Source organism: Lemur catta, chromosome 11 (assembly GCF_020740605.2).
Source record: "Lemur catta isolate mLemCat1 chromosome 11, mLemCat1.pri, whole genome shotgun sequence".
Taxonomy (NCBI): domain Eukaryota; kingdom Metazoa; phylum Chordata; class Mammalia; order Primates; family Lemuridae; genus Lemur; species Lemur catta.
Window position 1 is genome coordinate 25385295 of NC_059138.1, and position 23518 is coordinate 25408812.

The window sequence follows — 23518 nt, forward strand, 5'->3', positions numbered from 1 at the left end:
TAGGCAAACAATTGTAATCGTTATTTGAAAACTTTTCATTCCTGAACTACTTCTTATTTTGTGTAACATGTGAATTTGCACTTTCTGTCTATAAGATAGCTGTATTTATAATAAGGAGAATAATTTATTAGGGTGGGCAGATTATAAGTGATATTGTAAAAATTGCTGTTCCTGTAAGAAATACAGTAAGCTCTCACTTAACATCATTGATAGGGTCTTGGAAACTGTGACTTTAAGTGAAATGATGATGGATAAAGAAATCCATTTTTTCCTCATTAACATTATAATGAAATGATGTTAAATGAAATGATGTCATTTGAGGACCTGCTGTACGTTTCACTTAAAAATCACAGTTTCCAAGAATATACCCATATTAAGCGAGGACTTACCATACAAAGTTTTGAGAAATAAATAGAACAAACTTAGGAGCATGCTGGACTTCTTCCTCCTTCTCCCAATTGCCTACCTCTTTTCTCCTAATGGCAAAAGTTGTTTAAAAATGAGACTGGGTTCTGAATGCAAGGAAAAAGTTGAGGGGAGGATTAGACAGAAAATAGTAAGCCCTCACCTTAGCTCATGTGTATTGAGAACATGCACATGTATCATTTAATCTTCTTGACAACCTTATGCCATTTCCCACTGTTCTGATGGGGGACAATGAGGCTTAAAGAGACAAAGTGACTTGCTAGAGAGTGGCGAAGGAGGGATTAAATCTAGGTCCTATTTACTCCAGTGCTCAAGTGCCTAACTACTACTCTTCAGGACCTCTCAGGAAGAACAGAACAAAAGAATGATTAGGGAAGAGAGAAAGGCAAAGCAGGAGGGAGAGAGACATGCAGCTTGAGTGGCCTGGAATCAGCTTTCCAATTTCAGGAGCGTTGACCTAGCCTCCACCATGGCCGGAAGGGGTCTCCCTTATTGAATGAGTCCGAGAGGTTGATGGTGGGAGCTGACTTGAGATGTATCCAAGGCTTGCTTTTCCTCTCTTTTCATTGTGAAGAGATTTCTGAGACCTGTAACACGGATTACAAAACATATCGCTATGATGGAAAATGTTTGCAATCCACCATTTTAAGGAATAGCATTTCTCACAAGCATATTTTGAAAAATTCCTGAAAACTACAAGCATTTGAATGATACATTGGAAGAATTTTTTCCAGGTTAATGTCTCATCAGGGTGGCAGCAGGCCAGAGGTGTGTGGCACTCCAAAGTAAAGCAAGAGAAAAGCAGACAGAACCTCAGGTCCTCTCGAGTCACGATGGTCCAGAGCCCTTTCTTGGCTTTGTCCACTTAGGAATTCAGTTTTCACCATTTTTTTCCATGAGTATTCAACCATTTTGTGGTGGGATTCACAATGATCAGTCACATGACCAGTCCAACTTTACTTATAGATAAAATTCTAATTTTCTCTGCAATTGGAGATGTGAGTGGAGTTTCAAGAATTTCTAGGCGAGTGGGATTCACAGTGACCAGTCATGATTCATTCGTTTCAACAAGCAGTTGCTGAACACGTTTTGTGCTGGATATTCTTCTGTGAGCTCCAGAATTTTTGTCCCCTTCTCCACCTGCTCTGCCCCTGGGGCAGGAGATGACCTTTATGGACTGCACTTAACCCTCTGGCTCTATTTGTGTGTAATTTGTAGAAGGCACCAGTAGGAGATGGATGGGCAGGAGGAGAGTGAAGTGAGATCATTCCTTCCCTAGGACAGGGGTCTGTGAACTATGACCCAGAGGCTGTATCTGGCCTGCAGCCTGTTTTTGTAAATTAAGTTCTATTAGAACACAGTCACACCCATCCATTTGAGTATTGCCTATAGCTGCTTTCATACTCCAACCAGCAGAGTTGAGTCCTTGACACAGAGATGGTACGATCTTCAAAGCCTAATATATGTATTTCTGGTTCCTTACAGAAAAAAACATTTATTGACTTCTGTTTTAGGTAGATCCCTCTTAGGGCAGGATTAATTTCTTAGGCAGCTTCATCCTTGCCAAAAACCACTGCTGTTAAATGGCACTCCCTACAGCTACAGCTGCACCACAGCTAGAACTCTTTCTCAGTTGTGATAACCAGTTCTTTCCTGGGCCTCATGTAGGCTTGTGGGTAGTTTTCACTGCTGCTGGTTTCAGGGTGTGTCACCATATGTTGTGGCCTTCCTTTTACCCTACACACACTTGGTCCCTTCATGTCTCGTAATTTTCCCAGCTGGATTGTGCCACCTGTTTCCTGCTGAGACCCTGACTGACCTATTACATGAATAGCATTGTACTAGAAGCAATGAAAAAAAAAAAAGAGGAAGATTAAGTACATATTTTTATTTTATGATTTGATGGTGATGAGAGGTCAGGGATACAGATAAGATAAATATGAATAACTACCATATAAAGAAGACTGTGTTAAGTACAATAAGAGAGGCAGATACACAAGAGAGAAGGGAAAGATCACATCTGGCTGATATATTCAGGGAAGTCTTCACTGATGTAGTGGCATTTGAACCCTGAAGGATGGGTTAGGTTTAGAGAGGTGAACATTTTTGTAAATAAGAATTACAGATAAGTGTACAACATGAGATATTTAGGGGAAAGTAAATAATAACTTTCAGTTTCTTTAGCTAGATACTGGGCAAAGCACTTTTGCTATCATCTCATTTTGTTCTCATAATGGTCCCATAAAGTAGTTTCTATTATTAACCTGTTAATAGATAAAGAAACAGAGGCTTTTTAGAGAACTAAGTAACTTGTCCATGATTTATAACTTGAGGGGGAAAAGTAAGGATTCTAGACTTTTAAGGCTTAGGAATATAGCAAATCATATATTGTGTTTCAGTGTTGGTTTCAGGCTAGTTCTGCTGCAGAAATAAAGCTGAGATAGTTGATTATATCTTCAAACAACTAACATTGTGTGAAGAATTTTGGGCTAGGTTTTATGAGTAGTGGGTAGTCCCTGAGGCTTTTTGCTTAGGCCAATGAGACGATTAGAGTTGTATGCTTCAGAAATATGTTTCAGCTTATATACAAAAGGAATTGGAAGGAAGATGATAGTGGTGGGATTTTAAATGACAGCGTTAACACCATGTGTAAGGTTGATGGGCCAGAGGAGGAACTGAAGCAAACTTGGTGTTTAGGTCTGATGAGGTGGTGAATAGGAAGGTGGTGATGCCAATAACAGAGCTGGAGAATACAGGAGGAGGGAAGATTTTAGAAGAATGAGAAGAAATCTGATTTTCGATATGTGAAGCTAAAGAAACAGAAGAAAATTCCAACTTTACCTATAGATAAAATTCTAATTTTCTCTGCAATTAGAGATATGAGTGGCATTTCAAGAATCTTCTACGCTATAGATTGTTGACAAGAGAGGTCAATAGCTAAACGCATCTATGGCAGGTATGGGAAAAGTGTGAGTGGGGGAGAAAGTTGTAAAAACAGGAGGGAAGTTTCCCCTGTGGCTATTGACTCCTCGGGAGACCACAGCTGGTCTTCACGTTTCTTCAGCTCCTGGTGCTCGGGCTAGTCTTTATAAAATACATTTTTTCCCTGTCCCTCTAAGCCTACATGGTCCAGACTTTTCAAGAATATTGGACTTTGTCATATATACACCGACTCTGGCTATGCAGTGAATGTGGGCACACTGCATTTAATTTCTTAGATTCTCAGCCAGCTGGATTCTGAAACCGTTCTTAGAACTGTCATCTGGCTTCATAGACTCGTCACATGGCCATGCAATGCTTTGAAAAGCGTGTATCACTAAACAAACGCGAGGTACATGTTCTTGCAACATTTTTTTTTCCAGGAGACACGCGCACATTTATTTAGCGTGTAGCGCCCTATTTTCGTCCTTCTACGTCACCGCCTGCCTTCTGCGGCGGACAGTTACAAATCCAGTCAATGCTCGTTTGGGCGAGGACGTGAGAACCCGGGTTAAGGGCGCAGGTCAGAGATTAGAAAGGCAGAAGGCTTTTCAGGGAGGAGCAGGGGCAGGGCATGACGTAGCACCTGGCAGCGCCGCCGATTGGCGGAGAAGAAGGTTGTTCCCTCAGGGCGGCCGCTGATTGGCTGCGGGAGGAAGGGGCGTGGCGTCCTCAGAAGTTGAGCAAACACCTCCTTCCCGGCCGGCCCCGCATCCCGATTTCTGCCAGGACCCTGCGTGGGCGGCGGGGGACGAGTCGGCGCCCGGAGCGGACTAGGTGAGGAGGGAGCCCCGGGAGCGCCGAGCAGATGTGCCGGCCCTCAGCTGTCCGCCGGGAATAGCGGGCGGCGGGGCGACCCCGGGGGGCTCGGCTGACGGCCGTGGCCCGACCGAGCGAGGGCGGGTGGCGAGCACGGGGCCTCCCCGCCGGGCCTGAGCTCCGCGCGTGTCCCCGCGAGGGAGGGAGGGCGGTCGGCGCGGCTCCAGTGCTTCTGAATAGGCAGGGAATTCGGATTCCTCTTCTTTTTTTGGCGGGTGCTGGGAGCGGTTGCTGGGGAATAAAGGATTGATGTTGAAGTTGCAGAACGAAGACTTTGCTAATGCTTGGGCTCCTTCCTCATTTGGGGAGGGGAGGTTGATGGAGATCGCGGGGACTACTTCTCCCCACGCCCCTCCCCCGGCTCGGTTTAGCCAAACTGCGGTTGCAAACTTCTCACCCTGTGCGGCGCTGGCCATTCTATCCCAGACACAGCCCCCCAGCAGGCTGCGGCGCCTCGTGCGTCCTCTTCCCGAGGTGGGAGCCGTGAGAAAGTCGGGCGCGGGGTTTTCTGAACTGAGACCCTGCGGGAGTTGGGGTGGGGCGCGGGTAGAGGCCGTTTGCTACCTGCCCTGCTTGACTGAGTGGGGCTGACAACTGCCAGAAAACATGTGGTTTTCAAATACTGCATTTTGGGGGTGTGTGGGGGGCGGGGAGTTCAGTAACTTCAACAAGGATGTTTTGGGTCATCAGTTACTGGAATGTGAGGAAGGTCTACGTAGCATAATGCATGTTATGCATATTAGCTGATGTAGCTATACACAGGACGGAATGGTCATTGACTTAGTGGCTTTCCAATACTTTATTTAAAAAACGTAATGATAAATGAGTTTGTGTATTTTGCTACTTGCACTTCCCTCCCCTTTTTTCCCATGAAGATGACTGGACCTAGGGCTATGTGACCTTCTGGCTATGTAACCTGGTGGCCGTTCTGAATTAGGTGGACAAAAACTGAAGCCAATTTATTTGTTATTGGTGACTGTGTGATCAGAACTTTAATTTGATTTATTTGTATTTAGAAATTTTTCCTAACTAGTCCTTCAAGCATTAACAGGCCTTGGTTCAGGATTTTGGAAATGGTTTTGGGTTTGTAAGTAGTCCTCATTTATCATTTTTCTTTTATTAATTGTCTCATAGAAATAACATTACAAACAGTGGTAAGTTTTCTAGTTGAGGCCACAAAAAATTCTATACAATTCATGAAATCATGGAAACGTTATACATTTGGAATGGAAAATAACCAAAACCATTATTACCCTATTCATTGAATTGAAGATACCATCAATTGTCAGATACATCCCTATTTTAGAGATGCTAAGATGTGAGACAATGTGTTTCAGATTTGATGGAATACAATGTCAAAATGGTAATTTATTTATCTTGAATATCCATGTCTAAAGGATGAAGCTGAAGAGAGGGCTTACAGGGCTTCAATTTTTTTTTTTTTCCAGAAAAATGTAAGGGGGAATTAATATGGAGCCATTCTGAAGGCCTTACGACAGTGTGACAAAGAGGAAGGGAAGGTTTGTCTTCTGGTAGTGGGAGAGCTTTGCTCACATTTGAGGAATAGGCAGGTTTTCTTTTCTTAACTTTCATTGGGTGTTTATGGCATGTGAGGTAATGCATTAGCATAATGCATGTTATGCATATTAGCTGAATTAAACTTCACAACAGCCCTGAGAGGTAGATGTTAACAAGACTCCCATTTTTCAGATGAGGCACAGAGTGGTTAAGTTACGAACCAAGGTCACAGGGTAAGCTCAGGTGCTGAGGAACCTAGGCGGCATGTGGAGAGAGGAGCCAGTATTCCCTTGAGGTACCCGTTTTCTGTTGTAAGCTCTTGGCTCCTGGTCTGTGCAGTGAATGCAGGTAGCTCAGGTGAATGTCCAGCTTTCTTCCATAGTGTTTTTGGTGTTTGTTTCCCTGTTTAGTGTACTTTAGCCAGATGTTTATAAGTCAGAGTGCCTATTTATGTTCTAAAATTCTAATGTTTTTGAAATCCACAGTGCCCAGTCATTACTATGCTTCACAGAATCAAAATATTAGAGCTGAAAGGGACTTAAGTATTACATTCTAGTCTGGATAAAGAAACTGAGGTCAAGAGAAGGAACCCTACAGCTAGTTAGTTATGTCCCAGCTCCCACGTCCGGGTTTTCCCACTACACTATACTATATTTCATAACATTCATTGGTCTATGAGATCTTGGCAGAGAATTGGATCATATTTTTTGGGGGGGGAGTGAGTTTCTGTTCTTATTCACGTATCTATTTTATTTGCTCTGCTGCACAGGTCTTTATAATGTTTATTTAAATTTGCTCACTTATTTATTCATTTCTTCTTATTGAGATTTCCCTATGTGCCAGTCACTGAGAATACAGAGATGAATAAAACACAATTCATACCCATTTACAGTATAGCAAAGAGACAGACAAGTAAGCAGATAAGCATTTTGAAGTATACTCCAATTCAGAACTAGGTGTGTCTTCTATCTAGGTGAAGCTAAAATTGTGATCTTGAGACTAAGAGAGTAATGGGTCGTATATTTTTGGATGACTGAGTAGCTGATGGGCTGGAGAAAATATAAATATCTCAGACTAGATTGATTAACACTAATAGACCCCCCCCAGTCCCATTTTTCTTTTTTATAAAGGGCTTAATATGGAAGCATTAAAAGAATGTACCACCGACACAACAGGAAGTGAAAGTATGGAGGCCAGGGCTGCTGCAAGCCCAAGCCTAGTTCTAGCAAGCCTTGCAGTTGGGAGGGATTTGGATTAGTTCTGGGCTATCACCAGGTGCTCTGTTAATTCTGGAACTCTTTTGAACTTCTCCAGGACTATTATGGTCTGGATACCAAATATCTAGTGTAGGCCAAGACTCATAGCCACGGACTTGCCCATGCTTATTTACGAATACCGGGGCTTCCTGGGAAACTGGTTTTTTAAATACACTTGCATCTTTTTTTTAATTAGCTGAAAAGAGAAATATAAATAATTTGCACTCTTCATCCATTAACTTATTTTCTTCATCTCAAGACATTACCCCATTCTTAGTCTCTCCATATTTAATCAAAATGTATGCCTTCTTATTATAAACAATTTGGCATTGGGAAATATCCCCATGTGGTTTGATAGTTTCCATTTGAATGAGTTACGTTGTAGTGGAATTATTTTGGAGATATAAAACAGATGGACAAAGAGCATATTCTTGACTGTGGAGAATACAGATGGAACATTGGGCCTTAATTTATTCAATAATGAATGTGAACTCCTTATACATGTCCCAAAAGAAGTGACAGAAATTAAGAGGAGCCTTGCCTAGTCCTTTTCATTCTTAAGCTCTGTTGTTTGCTTGTGCGTTGTTCTGGTTAGGTAGGTCATTTGTAGGTTTTAAAAGTGTTCTGATGGGGTTTGATGCTATGGAAAGATACTAAAAGGATTTTTGATATTTGATGGAAGAACAAAAAGCTCAGTGAAAACCTCAGCTCTCTTCATCCATCTACTTCTCTTATGAAAACTGCACAAATCAAATAAATCATTTTATGGCATAAGTACTACCTAAACAGTAGCAGAGAAAAACCTTAACTGAGTTACATTTCAAAAGTTATGCCAGTTGGAAAAACAAACTGTATTATTATGATTTATCCATAGAGGCTTAGAAAATGCTCTTTATAAAACATGAAAAATCCCTTATTTCTATGAACCTCACTATTCTCATTTGTGATATTGGAGTTTAATTATCTTCTATCAGGCCCATTCTGACTCCACTATTCAGTTATAATCAGTAATTGCTAGTTCATCACCAGACATTGACTGGTATCATTTAGTTAGGTAAAACTACCTCATCCTGCTCCTGTAGGACCCCATGAAAATGTGTAGGGACTGAATTTCTACTTCTTTATATCTTTACCAAGTACCTAACATTATCCTGCCCACAGTTTGAGTACTCCCAACATATTTTTCGAATTAAAGAAAGAGAATCAAAAGTGCCCATAATCAATAGGCAAAAGATTTTAATTTGATAACTCTATCAAGAAATGTTCTGGGTTTTATTTTATTAATAATTTCAATGATTAATATATGTAATTTTACAAAAGACCACACTGCTTACTATCTAAAAGTACCTTCCTAACCACGTATAAGATCCTTTGTACTCAGGATGGCTTTTCCTTAGATATAATCTTTTATAAATACACCTCACAAAATCTGCTTTGGTTCCTTCTTGTGATTTAGGATGATAATGCACTCAATGACTTTGGACTAGTTCATGGTCACTGAAAGAAAATGGTAGGATATGTATGGAACGCCAAACTGTCTCTCTGCCGATTTGCCTGTCTCTCTGTCTCTGTTGCTGTCTCTCTTTAATGATCATTTTCCTCCCTATTTCTCTTGAAAAGATTAGAAAATACAAAAAACATTCAGGCACATTTATTACAGTGTAATAAGATATTGAGAGAGAGAGAGAGAGAGAGACATTCCACATTCACAAAACTTTTTTTACAGTGTATTGTTATAATTGTTCAACTTTATTATGAATTATTGTTGCTAATCCCTTACTGTGCCTAATTTTTAACTTTAGTCATAGGTAGGTATGTATAGGAAAAGACAGCATACATAGGGTTTGGGACTATTTGTGCAAACCTATCTGGGGTTTCAGCCATCCACTGGGGGCTTGGAATTTGTCACCACAGATAAGGGTGTATTTCTCTGCAATTCAGTATAATACTCCCATGACTTTTAGAGACATTTCAAATTTCTGATCAATCCTAGGTAAGTAAAAATATATACATACCTTAGTGGCATTCTTGTTTTATAAAAACATACAGAATAAATCTTTTAAATTTCGTTTTTATGTTTGAAACATTGACCTTCATGTGTCAAAGGGAAGACTGTTAGAATTTGTCAGGGGGTCTTGTTCCTCATCCCTGCCAATGTGACACCTCTCTTTCTCTATCTTCCTCCTCGTTATTTCTAGCTCTTTCCTCTTCTTCCCCTCTCCTCCTCCTCCTTTTCTACGTTCTCCTTGCTCGTGCTACAGGCTGTTATCAGCACCTGCCACTGTCAGTAGCTTCACTGGAGCCAGTGAGTAAGTCAGGATCTTTCTTCCTTGCTTCATTGAAGGCATTGCCAAAAATGTACATTGAATTTGCTTCCTGATATCCTTGAAAAAGAACACAAAATTCAGGACAGGAAAAGCCAGAACAGCCCACCTGGGCATTTCAATGAACTAGACACCTGCAGTGCAATTCAGAAGTCCTCACCATTACCTACTCTTCTATGATCTTAGAAGCAAATGAACGAGGGTCTTGAAATTTCTATGCTGAGACCAAGTTTCAAGGTTCAAGCGGTTACTAGCAGTTATACCTGCTATAATCAAACTTTTTTTCCCCTAAGCACCCAGAAATCTAGAATTTATCTTGGCAGATACTCAGGAAAAATTTCCAGTGCGACACAGGAAAAGGGGTCAAGAGAGGCACCATGAGCTATGTGGGTAATTTACTGTAACTGTTGAAATCGATGCCATCTGGATCTGATTTCTTTCTGAAGCAAGAGCTGGCTGGAGTAACGGCATGTGCAGATCTGCGTGGTGTGGATCTCTAGGCTTTGGCAAAGAAGAGAAAATCCCGAGTGTTAAACATTAACCTAGGAATCCTGCTTCTGCTTAAAAGCAGCAGATCCAATCAGATCCCAGTTCAGTTTCTTATCTGTAAAACGGGGATAAGTACCTACTTAATAAGATTTTTGCAAGGAGGAAATAGGACAGTGTTTGTAAAGTGCTCAGCCAAGTTATTGGCATATATTGTTCAATCAATAGTAACTATTGTTATCTTTGTTTTTTTAAAAAAGAAAGTTACAGAAATTATGATTTAAGAATTCCACACAAAAAGTGAAAGTGAAAGTAGCTTCCCAAATGAATCCCAGAAGTTCAGTCCTTGCCATTACGTCTTTTTTCCTAGTCCCCCAAGATAATCTGTCTTTGCAAACATATATGTGTGTATTACAAGTGTAAGTGTGTGTATGTGTGTGTGTGTGTGTATGTCTGTCTGTCTTTCCTGCTTCCCTCACCTCCACCCCAGACAAAGAAGGTGGGAGGAAGGAGGAGAGGTTGTCACTGAGTGAAGAATGGCTGTGGTTATAAATCAAGCTTGGGCTGAGGGGAGGGATTAAATTATCTGCACAAATTCCCTTATGTTAGGGTCAAGAATTGTGATTCAGAATAGAAGATACAGGATCATGTAGTCACCTATGAGTTCAAGAAATACAGCCCCTGGTGGGAAGATGGGACCATTTCTGAACATACGTGCATGTTCAAAGGAATCACTGTCTTTGGAACTGATTTTATTTAGAAACTAAGGGATTTAAGTTCTATGGGACATTGCAGTTTTTCTTTTGTTTGGGAAAGACTGAATGTTATGGGCTTGGGCTTGGGTTTGATGTAGTCTCTTTTAAAAACAAAACTACATGAATACATTTAAAAATTAGATGCAGTATATAACCAGTCCTTTACTGAAATGTTGATCATTTATTTTGGCATCTATATTTTGGCCAGAAAGTCTGAACTCCTAGTCATTGACAATTTTTCTTGATGTGTGCATCTTTTTCTCTTCTTGGCCCTCTTCTTCCTAAAGCTTTCACATCCGGACTCTTTGCTCTTTGTTCCCTGGCTCTGCTGTGAGGTGTCCTAGAAATTTATCATCTCGGTATCAACTAGTTGTTTGTTCCAGGAAATGTACTTGCATGGTTAATTCTTTGGGCAAACCTTCCCCATCTATAAGGGAGGTGCTCTTTAGAGATTGCAGTCTGATGTAACAGAAATATGTTTCATGAAAGTTTTGCTGTATGCTAGCAGTAATGGGTAGGAAATTTCTATATTTTGCTTCCAACCTTACACAGAAAACCAAGTTTTAGCAACCAAATGATCCAGCAAATTATCATTTGAAATGGTATTTGGCTACAAAATATATGTAACCATTTGAAGAAAGAATACTGCTAAACCTGGATATTTATGCTTTAAAAATTTATATAAAATTTACTCTGTACAGGGTATGTAGTAAGCCTTTTGTAAATATTTCTTGATTAACTAAATGAGTAGCATTATGCAATCTGGAATGGCAGTTAGAACACTAGTTGAGGCAGGTTGGGATTTAATGTAATGGCAGGAGGATGTGGTGTGGAGACGAAACCCAGGAAGGGGGTCTGGCATGTTTAGAGCAACGGAGGGGAACAGCAAGGGTGGGGCTGAGGGTCTAAGGTGGGAGCAGTGTGATTTAGGGCCACGCTGCTTAAACTTCTGACACCTGTGGTGAAAGAATAGGTTTGTTTGTTTAGTTTTCTTCATTTCCATCTGTCAAGAATCAATACTTTAGTAAACGTCAGTAACGACAAATTACTAGAAAAACGGTCATGTGATAGGATGGTTTCGAAATGTTTACTTCCTATTTCTGTACACATGTCATCGTCATCGTGGATCAGTAAAAAAAAAAAATCAGTTCACTGACACTGGATTGCAAAACACACTGACTAGCACTTGTTTAGGGAATGGTCAGAAATGAAGCTGGAAAGATGTTGGCACTAACTTGTGAAGAGTCTTGTATACTGTTATAAGGATTTCAAACTTCATGCCATCAAAATTGGGATCAGTCTGGGAGCCCTGCTTTTTCTTATCTTCCTGGATTTGCATTGTAGATCAACTTGTGTAAAACTTTTGTGCCGAATAGATGTTTGATAAAACACATATTTAAAAAGCTATTTTGGCTTGGCAGTTTTTGGTTAGTGTCACCTAAGTTGGCCTATATGTTTTAAATTGTATAGTTAAATAACCTTGTTTTTGGCAACTTGGGTTTGTGTGGGTAAAGGAAGACTTTGTATCCAGTTTTCTCCTCCCTTCTTCTCTCTTTTGTGACTTGTTATCATTTGAGCTGGTTGTATTTTACAGCAGATTTCTAAGGAGACCAGAATGATCTGTCAGTCCTCCCGTCTTTTGTTGTTTTGCTCTTTACGTTGTCTTTACAGTCACCAGGTGCCAAGATGCTGCGAGTACCTAGGACCAAACTGGGCAGGCTGGGGGTCAGCCTCTCCCAGGGTCTTCACCACAAGGCTGTGGTGGCCCTCCGGCGGGAGGATGTGAACGCCTGGGAGAGGAGGGCCCCTCTGGCCCCCAAGCACATCAAAGGCATCACCAATCTGGGATACAAGGTCTTGATACAGCCTTCGAATCGGCGCGCCATTCATGATAAGGTGAATATTTCCCATTTTTAAAAATATGTGAGAATAAAATGAACTTGTATATAAAAATTAAGGAGCATCTGAATGAAAACAAGATGTTTGCTGGTGTCAATTTAATTTCTTTGCTTTGGTTAAAAGTATGATTTTCACCCTAGGCTGTATTTTCTCCAGCTGAGGCATAAAGGGCCTGTGTTTAGAAGACTGTGTTTTTCCGTAATTCTCTCCTTCACATGCAGCTCTGGTTCTGAGACCAGAGAGACAAGACACCAATCTTGTGCCCAGAGAATGCTGCTTTGAGTAGATTTTATTCATGAGAGTGTACCTTGCCAGCCACTTGGAGAAGCCCTTTACATTCATCATTCTGTTTACTCTTTACAAAAAGCTTACAGTACTCTTTCTAATTAATGAGTCATCTGTGGGGTGATATTCTTGTTCCTCAAGAACTTTTATTTTTAGTGGAGACAGGGGTCTCGCTCTTGCTGAGGCTGGTCTCGAACTCCTGACCCCAAGTGATCCTCCCACCCTGGCCTCCCAGAGTGCTAGGATTATAGGCATGAGCCACTGCACCAGGCCTTCCTCAAGAACTTTTAAACTAATGATGTTACCATCCATTGTTAATCTTTGCCTGAATCGGTTTTTACATGGAGGCTTGGAAAGTGATGATTTTCTGCTTTCATCACTCCTCCTAAGTTTATTTGCTGGCGTTCTTCTTTAGAAAGGAGACTTTTCATTATTTCTCCCTTCTCTTCCCCATCCCCCACTTTTTGAATTGTGAACTGTTTTATTACAGTGAATTGAACTGTTTATCAAATTGTGAACTCTGTAATTCAGTGTTGCAGCATGATTACTTTAAAGACCTTACTATTGCATTTAAAGCCTTATTGTGAGGACTGTACATATACATGTACATATTGACAAGATGAATCTGAAAATATGACTTAAAAGATGAGTTGTGAACTATTCTGTTACAGTGAATTGAACTGTTTATCAAACTGTGAATTCTGTAATTCAGTGTTGCGACATGCTGCTTTATCTTTTGCTCTTTTGAGTATCATTATAGAAGCCTGGACATCTTTCATTCAATCCATTAACCACTATTCTTTGTAATGTCCTAATTATCCTAAATTTGGTTAACAAAAGTCCCTTCCAAGGGTCTCCTCTGTCCTTTGGGCATGAGTCCATTTATCTTTGAGCTTTTATGTTTCCTGGAAAAACAAATTGTCCTGACCTTACCTTATGCTTTTCCTGCCCCACAGCTGGAAATAACTGTTTCACCAAAGAGCCTTGATTTCTTTTAGTATGTAGAAACCAGGATCAGCTAGGCAGTGTTAAGCATCTTTACTGTTACTGTGATACTGTTGCTCTAGGGCCTTTTTAGTGGACAGAGCTTAGAAATACACAAAAGAAGGTATGCACATATATACATATATATTATTTAATCCTGAGTTGTTAGCACTGACATTTCTGATTAAAATTTAACGTCGCAGATTTTTTACCATTAAAATTTTGCTTTTGCAACTGTTTGCAATGGTAAAGATCTCAAGTCTTATAACATTTACACATATTTTTTGCTTTATCCTATAATACATGTTAAATGGTTTCAGAATCACAATACTACTATTATTCCTAACAATAAGTCCATTAAATGAAGTTTAATATTTCTTTGAAGCTTTTTATGCTTTTAGAATACACCTCTCTTTGATCATCCCACCTGGGAATTACCTCGATCTTCATTAAACTAGTATATCACTGGGAGTCTGTTGATCATAATAGTCTTTCAAATTCAGCCTCCTTTACCGTGAACCTAACTTCCTTTTACTGCATAGTATGAGCTCCTTTGCAGGAGAGATCTTGACAGTCTTTCTTTGTGTCCTCTCATCTCATCTCTAGCACAGTCCACTGTCCAGATTAGAACGCTAATAAATACTAATTGGACCAAAACAATGAAAAATAAATGTTGGAGATATGTCTTTTAAAAATGTGAATAATAAATTACAATTTGATATTTAATATTTCAGTGTATTGTTGGTAAAAATATACATTTCACAAGTAGGTTAAATCACATGTCCTAGTGGATAAGATCAAACTATAGACTGTTTCTAAATATGAGTGCTGAATTTTTATATTTATTTTGCTGTGAGAGTTGAGAATGATAGATTTATCTTTAGCCAACAAGTACAGATGTTAGAAGCAGTTGTTCTATTATTTGTTTTAATTCATATAGATTTTATTCTTTCAAAAGGCAGTGCTTTTTATTTGCTATACTTTTTATTAGAGAAAATATGAATATCACAAATCAGGGTAATAATAATCTTTAACCAAAATTACATTTTCAGGAATATGTCAAAGCTGGTGGCATTCTTCAGGAGGATATTTCTGAAGCTTGTCTAATTTTGGGAGTTAAAAGGCCTCCAGAGGAAAAATTAATGTCCAGGAAGACTTATGCATTTTTCTCTCATACAATAAAAGCTCAGGAGGCCAATATGGGGTTGTTGGATGAGATTCTAAAAAAGGTAATTAGTGATCAATATTCATAAATATTAATATAGAAAAATAATGTGTTTTTACTTTTAAGTCTCAAGTAGAGTTTTGGTTTTCTTTCACTTTCTAGGAAATACACCATGTCATTCATCTCAATAGGGAAGGTGATCTGTGAGTTAGTGCTTGAGTAGTTCTGCTGTTCTTTAGAGCTCCTCTGCTGTGCAGGCTTGGAGTTTTTAATAAGAGGAAATAAATATATTATATTCCAAAATGGAAAGAATGATAAAAGCTTTTTCTCTAAATGGTTACCAATTCATAAGGGCAATTGGCCAGATCCTACCAAATAGAATTTTAAGGCTGAAAAGAACCTCAGGAGTTATATAATCTACCATGCTATATTTCTGCTGGGGCTCAGAGAGGTTAAGTGACTTGACTAGGTTGCACAGCTCTTTGCTGCCAGAACTGGATTAGTTATATTTATTAACATTCATAATGGAAAAGTGTATTTTTTGAGATATAAAACCTACAGAAAAACTATCAGCTGTTCAAAATACAGGATATTCATTCAACAAATATTTATTGAATGCTTACAATGTGTTGGACACTGTTCACTGAAATGAAAGAAAAACGGCAAATTATCCCTGTCTTCACAAGCTTACATTTTAGTGGGAGGAGACAGATGATTAGTAAATAAGACATCTCATATGCCACTTGGCAATATGTGTGATGGAAATAAATATAATATTGGAGGAGAAAACGAGTGGTGGGTACTGGGAGGTGATGATGCTATTTTAAATAGGGTGGTCAGGGAGGGCCTCACTGTGGAGGTGGTGTGTGAGCAACAATTTGAAGAAGGTGAAGGTCTAAGTCATCTCCATCTGGGAAGGGTCAGGTAGAAAGAATAGTGGTGCAAAGGCCTGAGGGTCTTTGTGAGTGGTGGGTTAGAATAGATCGTGTTCCAAAATGCCTATTTTCTCTAATATGCCGATAATCATTGGCGGTGGGAAAAAGAGAGCAAAACTGATAAGACTGTTAGGCTAGGCTAGCCTAGACTCTAGGTCACAAATGATGGTGGCCTGTGGATTCACTGATGAAGTAAAGGTGAAACACGAGAAAAGGAAGGGAGTCAGGGATTACTCCAGGTTTTGCCTTGAGTTACTTGCAGGAGTTGCCATCAATTGAGATGGTGTTACTGCAAGAGGAGTGGGCTTAGATGGGAAAATCAAGGGTTGAGTTTAGAGACTGCCAAGCTTAATCATTGAAGGGGATAAGCCAAATGGGCTATTGTATGGGTCTGAAGCTTAGGAGGGCAGCTCCTCCTGACATGGATTTTGTAGTTGTCAGAGACTTAGATGGCATCTAAAGCCATGAGACTGGATGAAAGCAGGGAGTAAGTATAGATAAGATAAAGAAGTCTAAGGTCCACCTCCTGGGGTAAGGATGTTAAAGCATTAGAAACTACAATCTCAGACTAGCACAGAGGACAGTGCTAAACACACAAACACTAAAAGCAATGGAAGAAAATAAATTTTATATAGGAGTATAGAAAAACTTTCCAATTAATTCAAAACACAACAGACCTGGGTGGTAGTTAATTTGCAGTGTTTCTGAAGAACAGATTCAAAAGTAATTAATGGAAATAATATTATAAGAAGAATGTGCTGCTTTAAGCAAATAAAGTATTTAAAAGTACTTTAGAAACATTTTTTTTTGTTATATGAACTTTTTTCATTACAAGAAAATTAATAAAAACAGACCCGACAGAGCTGCTTTTGGGCAGCATTTTGTAACTAATTACTTGAAGCTGGATGAATGTTAAACATTCTTAAATTTATGAACATGGTAAAAATCACATGATCTTTGAGGAAATAAAACAACTGTTTAAAATATTATATAATTACAATCTATCAATAGGTTTTAAGAGTGGATTAATAAGACTTTCCCGAGAGAGGAAAGGTTTCTAAGGAAAAAAGAGAAATGCAGGCAACAGTTGCTAATTTTAAAATGAAGCTTACATGTAAAAGGATAGAGAGAGAAAAAGAGAGGAGGAGGGGAGAAAAGAGAGGGAGGGAGGTAAGGAGAGAAAGAGAGAGAGAGAAAGAGGGAAAGAAAGAGAGAGAGGGGCACTTGTGTTTGAACTTGAGAGCGAGTGTTATTATTCTTAAGGCAGAGGAGCCCCCGGTGTATTTAGAATGGATTTAGAATGGCTGAGAAGCAATGTAAAGAGGGATGATGCAGGGAAGAGGTTGTAGTTATAGGAGAGTGGTCTTGGAGGACATGAGAAAAGCTGGGATCTAGCTGACAGGGATTAGTCTCAGAAGGGATCTGTTTTCTTTGAGCCAGAAGGAAGGATGTGAGAATGAGTGGGGCTGTAGATATATTTGTAGATGGTGCTGGGTGGGTGGATGGGGAGCAAAAAGTTAAAGAAAATCCTACATTTAATATTTCATTGCCTGCCATCAAGGGGTGTTTCGCACCTGCTAGGACCATTCCCATTCTTTCGTCTCTAATTACAAACTTAACGATTGATTTGTAAGCTGGCATTTTCTAAATATTTCATAGTACACCTGATGCTAACTTATGTTAGCAAGTCAAGATGTATTTAAGGGGAAAAAATGTGCTCATATATACGGTTTACTCATTGAAATTAAGCTTAATGGGTCTAGTTGGGAATTTTTTTTTTTTATCTTTTCTTCAGGAAATTCGACTTATTGATTATGAGAAAATGGTGGATCATAGAGGTGTACGGGTGGTGGCATTCGGACAGTGGGCCGGCGTGGCAGGTAGGTACCCCACAGTTTCTATGTGACGCACTTTCTATACTTGCCTGGAGAATAACTGTGTGTTTTCTCTTCTGTATCAAGGGGCTAGGCGTGTTTGTTTCCATTGACAAAAATAGAAATGGCAGTATGCTGAAGGGTAAGGAATATCAGCAGAATGAAGATGAGATAAATTGTTAAAATATAGTTTATTAAAAAATTCAAAAAAAGAGAGCAAGAAGAAGGATAACAACTAGGAGCAGGCTCTGACTTTTTAGGTAGTTAGTTGCTTTTGGGCAGCAAAGAAGGAGAGGAGAGTTTGGTAATGAGATATTGGGAATTAGAAGACAGGGAAACAGAGAAAGGGCAAAAAGGACCAGGGACGGGAACGACAGAGGATCAGTCCAGAAAGGACAAGAGCTGGAGTTTACAGAAAAACTGATTGATTTTTGGCCCTTTGAGCCAATGACACCATAGTCCATCATAGCTCTGGATCGGATTAGACTACTTGAATGTCTAATAAGGAAAGTCGTGATTTTGGCATTCTTCGTTTGGCCTTGTAGTATAAAAGTGGAAGAGTCCTCACTGTGTTTCAGTGTTTCTGTCATTGCTGTTTCCTCTTGACCAGTCTGTCTCTGCCTCTTTGAGATTAAACTCATAGCAAAAAATATGGTTGGTAGTATCATATTATTTAGCTGTATAAAAAATAAGATCATTTGGAATCCTAGGGTACTTTTACAAACAGCAGTCTTTCACCGTTCACTCAGAAAATTCTCACTCAAATGTGTTGGAAAAAAATTTAAACTATTATATACTTTTAGAAATCAACAATTTCAGGAAATCCATAAATTGTACCCTATTATTATACCCTAATCCACCTGGTTCTGAAATAGTAAAGAAATCTAAGCAAAATTTTGAGACTCATAAAATGCTTTCACTTACAACCAATTCTTTGATATTTATTCTAACTCCCACCTCATACCTTTCCTCATCCAACACACAAATTGGTTCTATTAAAGTAACATAAGATTATATTCCTTAATGTGGAAGGAGTAATAGGGAGACCTCTGAAGACTATTCTTCCCAAGGCCTTTCAGGACTCACCCACATGAAGGTTTTGTTTCTCTGGTGAGAATTAATACGTCAGAAATAAGCTGATCTATTCAGAAGTCAGCATATTCGGAAGTAGCACCACATCTGTGAAAAGAATGTGCTTCTTATCTTTAGAGAAGTATTCAGGCAAGTAAACACACAAATATTTAATACAATGTCAGTGCTAATTGCTAGAAGAAGGGCATTTAAATGGACTTGGCCATTGAGAAGCTTCCTTTGAAAAGTGCCTTTGAAGATGAGATCTGAAGAACTATTCAAGCAGAGAGGGAAGAAGGAGCATACAAGTGGGCAAAGCCCAAAGGAAAGAGGGGAGAAAGAACAGTTTTGAGGAATAGAAATCAGTTCAGGGCCGGGCGCGGTGGCTCACGCCTGTAATCCTAGCACTCTGGGAGGCCAAGGCGGGTGGGTCATTTGAGCTCAGGAGTTCGAGACCAGCCTGAGCAAGAGCAAGACCCCCATTCTACCAAGAGTGAGTATCTACTAAAAATAGAAAAAATTAGCCGGGCCTGGTGGCACACGCCTGTAGTCTCAGCTACTTGAGAGGCTGAGGCAGGAGGATTGCTTGAGCCCAGGAGTTTGAGGTTGCTGTGAGCTAAGCTGATGCCATGGCACTCTAGCCCAGGTGGCAGAGCAAGACTCAGTCTCAAAAAAAAAAACCAAAAAAAATAAAAGATATATATATATGGAAATATGATTAGACCAATAAATTTGACAACCTTGGTGAATCAGACAAATTCTTGAAAAATACAAGTTATCAAAATCACCTCAAGAAGAAATTAAAACTTGAGTGTCAAAGTGAAAAATGAATTTCACTAATAGGCATTTATCAAGAGAAATGCAATATTTTATACAAATATTTTTTTATAGCAGCTCTATTCATAATAGCCTGGAAACAACTCAAATATCCCACAGAGAAATAAATAAATTGTAAATAGAAAATGGAAAATAAAAAGCTCTTCAGCAATAAAAAGAAACAACTACTGATACACACAAAATATGTTTGAGTCTCAAAAACATTATGCCAGGTAAAAGCAGACACACAACAAAAGAATATAGTTGATTCTTGTACGACACGGGTTTGAACTGTGTGGGTCCACTTATTCGTGGGATGGAAAACTCACGTGTATGGAGAAGGGTCAACTCCTCAGACAGGTGGGTTCTGCAGGGCCAACTACAGGACTTGAGTATGTGTGGATTTGGGGATTTTGGTATACCTGGAGGGCCTGGAACCTATCCCCTGTGTATGTCAAGGGATGACTGTATATGCTTATAGTTTTATTTATATGAATGAAACTCTAGGGGAATCTAATCTATACAGACAGAAAGGTCATCTGGGAACCAGGGGTTGGTGGAAATATTCTGTCTTGAGCATGGTGGTAGTAACACAGCTGTGTACATTTATTAAAAATTAACAAACTGTACACTATAAATTGGTGCATTTTATTGTATATAGATTATTTCTTTAAAAGTTGACTTCAGAAAAAAGATAAAAGAAAACTTGGTAGGGGTATGTGTGTGTGTGGTGGAGGGTGGGTTTGGTTGGAAAGTTGTATTCCTAAGAAGAAGAAGGAGAGAATAGATCCTGAGGTCTGTGCTATAGGCATGCTGAGTTTTAGCTGTCTGAACAACATCTAAATTGAGACATAGGTAAGGTGGCTGGATAGGTCTTGAAATCAAAAGCAAAATCTGTGTTGGAGAGACAGACTTGGGGTCATCCACATACAGACAGTACTTGAAATTTAGGACGAAATTGGATGAAATTACCTAAGGAAAAAAATGTAGATATTGAAGAGCATAGACCCCAGGATAGAATCCCGAGGGTGAATCGTATAAAAGAAATGCGCGTAGGAAGAGGAGCCTACAGAAAAGTAGGATAAAAAATTTCAAGTCAGGGATGCCAAGGGAAGAGAGTGTTTCAACAATAAGGGAGTCTACGTGGCCAGATACGTCTGACCTAATCTAAGAATTATCCACAGAGTTTAGCTATTTAGGTCACTAAATAGCTGGTGGGGGCTCTTGAGTCCATGGCGACTTTGTTTTTGTTTGTTCATTTGTTTTTGGTATGGGAGGGATTAGAGCATGTTCAAATGTTGATAAGAATGAACCAATAGGGAGGGAATAATTCAAGAGTGAATTTTTTGGCTGGCAAAAAGGGATGGATCTGGAGCCAAGGTGGAAAGACTGGTCTTAGATAAGAAGAGGAACACTCTTTCTATTTTATCTGAATTGAAGATGGAAGAAATAGGTGGGGATGCAGCTAGGCTAGTGCATTTGAGGGCAGAAAGGTGAGGGCATGAATAAGATCTACTGAGGCTTCGTCCAAATCTGAGACGCTGTGGTCTGTGCTTCCTCAGGGCACCCAGCAGGTTGGAGAATGGGCAGAGAGAACAGCTTCAACTCCTCCCAACTAATGGTCTTTCTATTGGTCTGATTCTGCAATAGGGATGATCAACATTTTACATGGAATGGGTTTAAGGCTCCTTGCTTTGGGACATCACACACCTTTTATGGTGAGAGATGTTTATTTCACTTATTTTTTTGAAAATACGTATCACACTTTAAGAATAGAAAAATGTCTCAGCTGGTGGACTAACGTGCATTGTGTGTGCTTGTTTTCAGCATATTGGCATGGCTCATAACTACAGGAATAGCAGTCAGGCTGTACAAGCTGTCCGTGATGCTGGTTATGAAATATCTCTGGGTTTGATGCCAAAGTCTATAGGGCCCTTAACCTTTGTGTTCACAGGGACTGGTAATGTGTCTAAGGTAAATTTCACCTGTCTTCCTTCCCTAAAGCAGTCTGAAACTCTGAAACTAATCCAAATGATGTGGGCATTTTGTGGGCATTTCAAATAAAATGAATGGGCATGCTATTTTTGGTACTTTCCTTACCAATGTATTTTTTTCATAGTGAAGAGCAGTGATGGTCCAAACATTTTCTTTGCTTTTAGTTGATGCCAAGGTATTAGAGACTTGGAATGCTTTATTCTTTCTTTCTTTTTTCTTTTTTTAAAGGGATAATTCATTGTTAATAGCGTAAAGGTCTGTTCAGAGGGTGATCTGTTTTACCTCCTTCACTGAATTGTCCAAAAGTTTGGAAGTGACCTCAGGATGTATGTTTTTTAAGACTACTTAGAGTTTTTCCAAGAAGATGTTAGGAAGATTAATTCAAAACTGGAATCTATACTTTCTTCCTTCTTGAGTGGTTTTGAGAATGCATTTGTAATTTCCCATAGAAACTTGTAATTTTAAAATAGTTCTTTGTTCAAAGAACATAATTTACAAATAGGACATCACTATTTTCTATTATATTGTGAGCTAAGCATCTGATTTTTTCTTTTGTAGGAAATATAGTTTCCCCATTTGAAATAATTTCTGCAATGGATTGAAAAGTAGATGGAAATTTTTTTTTTTTTTTTTTTTTGAGACAGAGTGCCGTGGCATCAGCCTAGCTCACAGCAACCTCAAACTCCTGGGCTGAAGCAATCCTCCTGCCTCAGTTTCCTGAGTAGCTGGGACTACAGGCATGTGCCACCATGCCTGGCTAATTTTTCTGTGTATATTTTTAGTTGTCCATATAATTTCTTTCTATTTTTAGTAGAGTTGAGGTCTTGCTCTTGCTCAGGCTGGTCTCAAACTCCCTAGCTCAAACGATCTACCCGCTTCGGCCTCCCAGAGTGCTAGGGTTACGGGCATGGGCCACGGCGCCTGGCCATAGATGGAAATATTTTATTATGCCCTCATTTCTAAACGTTTTTGTTGATACCTCAAGTAACTTAAATTAAACACAAAATTAAAGCCCCTTCTAAAGTGTACTGTTCAAACTGGAGTAAGAGCTGGTTTACAGGTTTTCTGTGAGAAGCTCATCTGTACTTCCTTATTGTAATTCTGGTTGCAGGGAGGGTAAGTGGAGCTCTGTAATTTTGGGGGAAATGAGTTAGAATCTTTGCAGGAAACCATGTTGGTTCTTATCCTATCGATTTTTTGATTTTTACTTATTTGTTATTAACAGGGAGCCCAAGAAATCTTTAATGAGCTCCCATGTGAATACGTGGAGCCCCATGAATTAAAAGAAGTTTCCCAGACTGGAGGTAAGGGGCAGGGGGTGACTGTAGCTTTTACTGTTTTTTAACAGCCTCTGTTATAATATTTTATCACCATAAATCTTTATCATTTGTCACCCACTTTACTAATTTCTTTCTCTTCTGTAAGACCTCAGAAAAGTGTACGGGACAGTGTTAAGTCGCCATCATCATCTTGTCAGGAAAACAGATGGCGTATATGATCCTGTGGAGTATGACAAATATCCTGAGCGCTACATCAGTCGTTTTAATACTGATGTGAGTATCATGTTCAGCTTTGGAGTTGGTTGCTTGTGACACACTATAGTTAGGCTGTCTTCAAGGAGAGAAATTATGAATGTGTACATCGGTTTTCAGTTCCTCTGTTGTGAATTTTTGGGTATCATGAGTTGGCCTTAGAAGTTGTCATCTTTTATTGGTGTTTAGAGTGGCCTGTGCTGAGTGGTTTTGGTGGTTTGTGTGGGTATGCCCTGTGCTTCACTGCCTCTGTTTCTACTTCAGGTCTGCATGTGCCTAATAGCTCTAAACCATTTTCTGTGGATTACTGTTTTCTTATTTATCCTGGACTAGTTAGCACTGTTGGCAAAGCACAATGCCTGTGAGGTTTGGTATCAACTTAGGTTTACCCCTTCTATG

The 23518-nt window shown here is 39.5% G+C and overlaps 1 protein-coding gene across 1 annotated transcript in view; it reads left to right on the plus strand.

Annotated features, from left to right (window-relative positions):
• Positions 1 to 4120: 4120 nt before the first annotated feature.
• The window catches only part of AASS (aminoadipate-semialdehyde synthase), a 54407-nt gene continuing 35009 nt past the window's right edge, over positions 4121 to 23518 (plus strand). The window contains exons 1-8 of the mRNA XM_045564530.1: positions 4121 to 4182; positions 12235 to 12459; positions 14784 to 14960; positions 17627 to 17711; positions 21243 to 21310; positions 21420 to 21566; positions 22813 to 22891; positions 23013 to 23140. Coding sequence (XP_045420486.1) covers positions 12250 to 12459; positions 14784 to 14960; positions 17627 to 17711; positions 21243 to 21310; positions 21420 to 21566; positions 22813 to 22891; positions 23013 to 23140 — 894 coding nt within the window. The 5' untranslated portion in view covers positions 4121 to 4182; positions 12235 to 12249. The remainder of the gene's footprint in view (positions 4183 to 12234; positions 12460 to 14783; positions 14961 to 17626; positions 17712 to 21242; positions 21311 to 21419; positions 21567 to 22812; positions 22892 to 23012; positions 23141 to 23518) is intronic.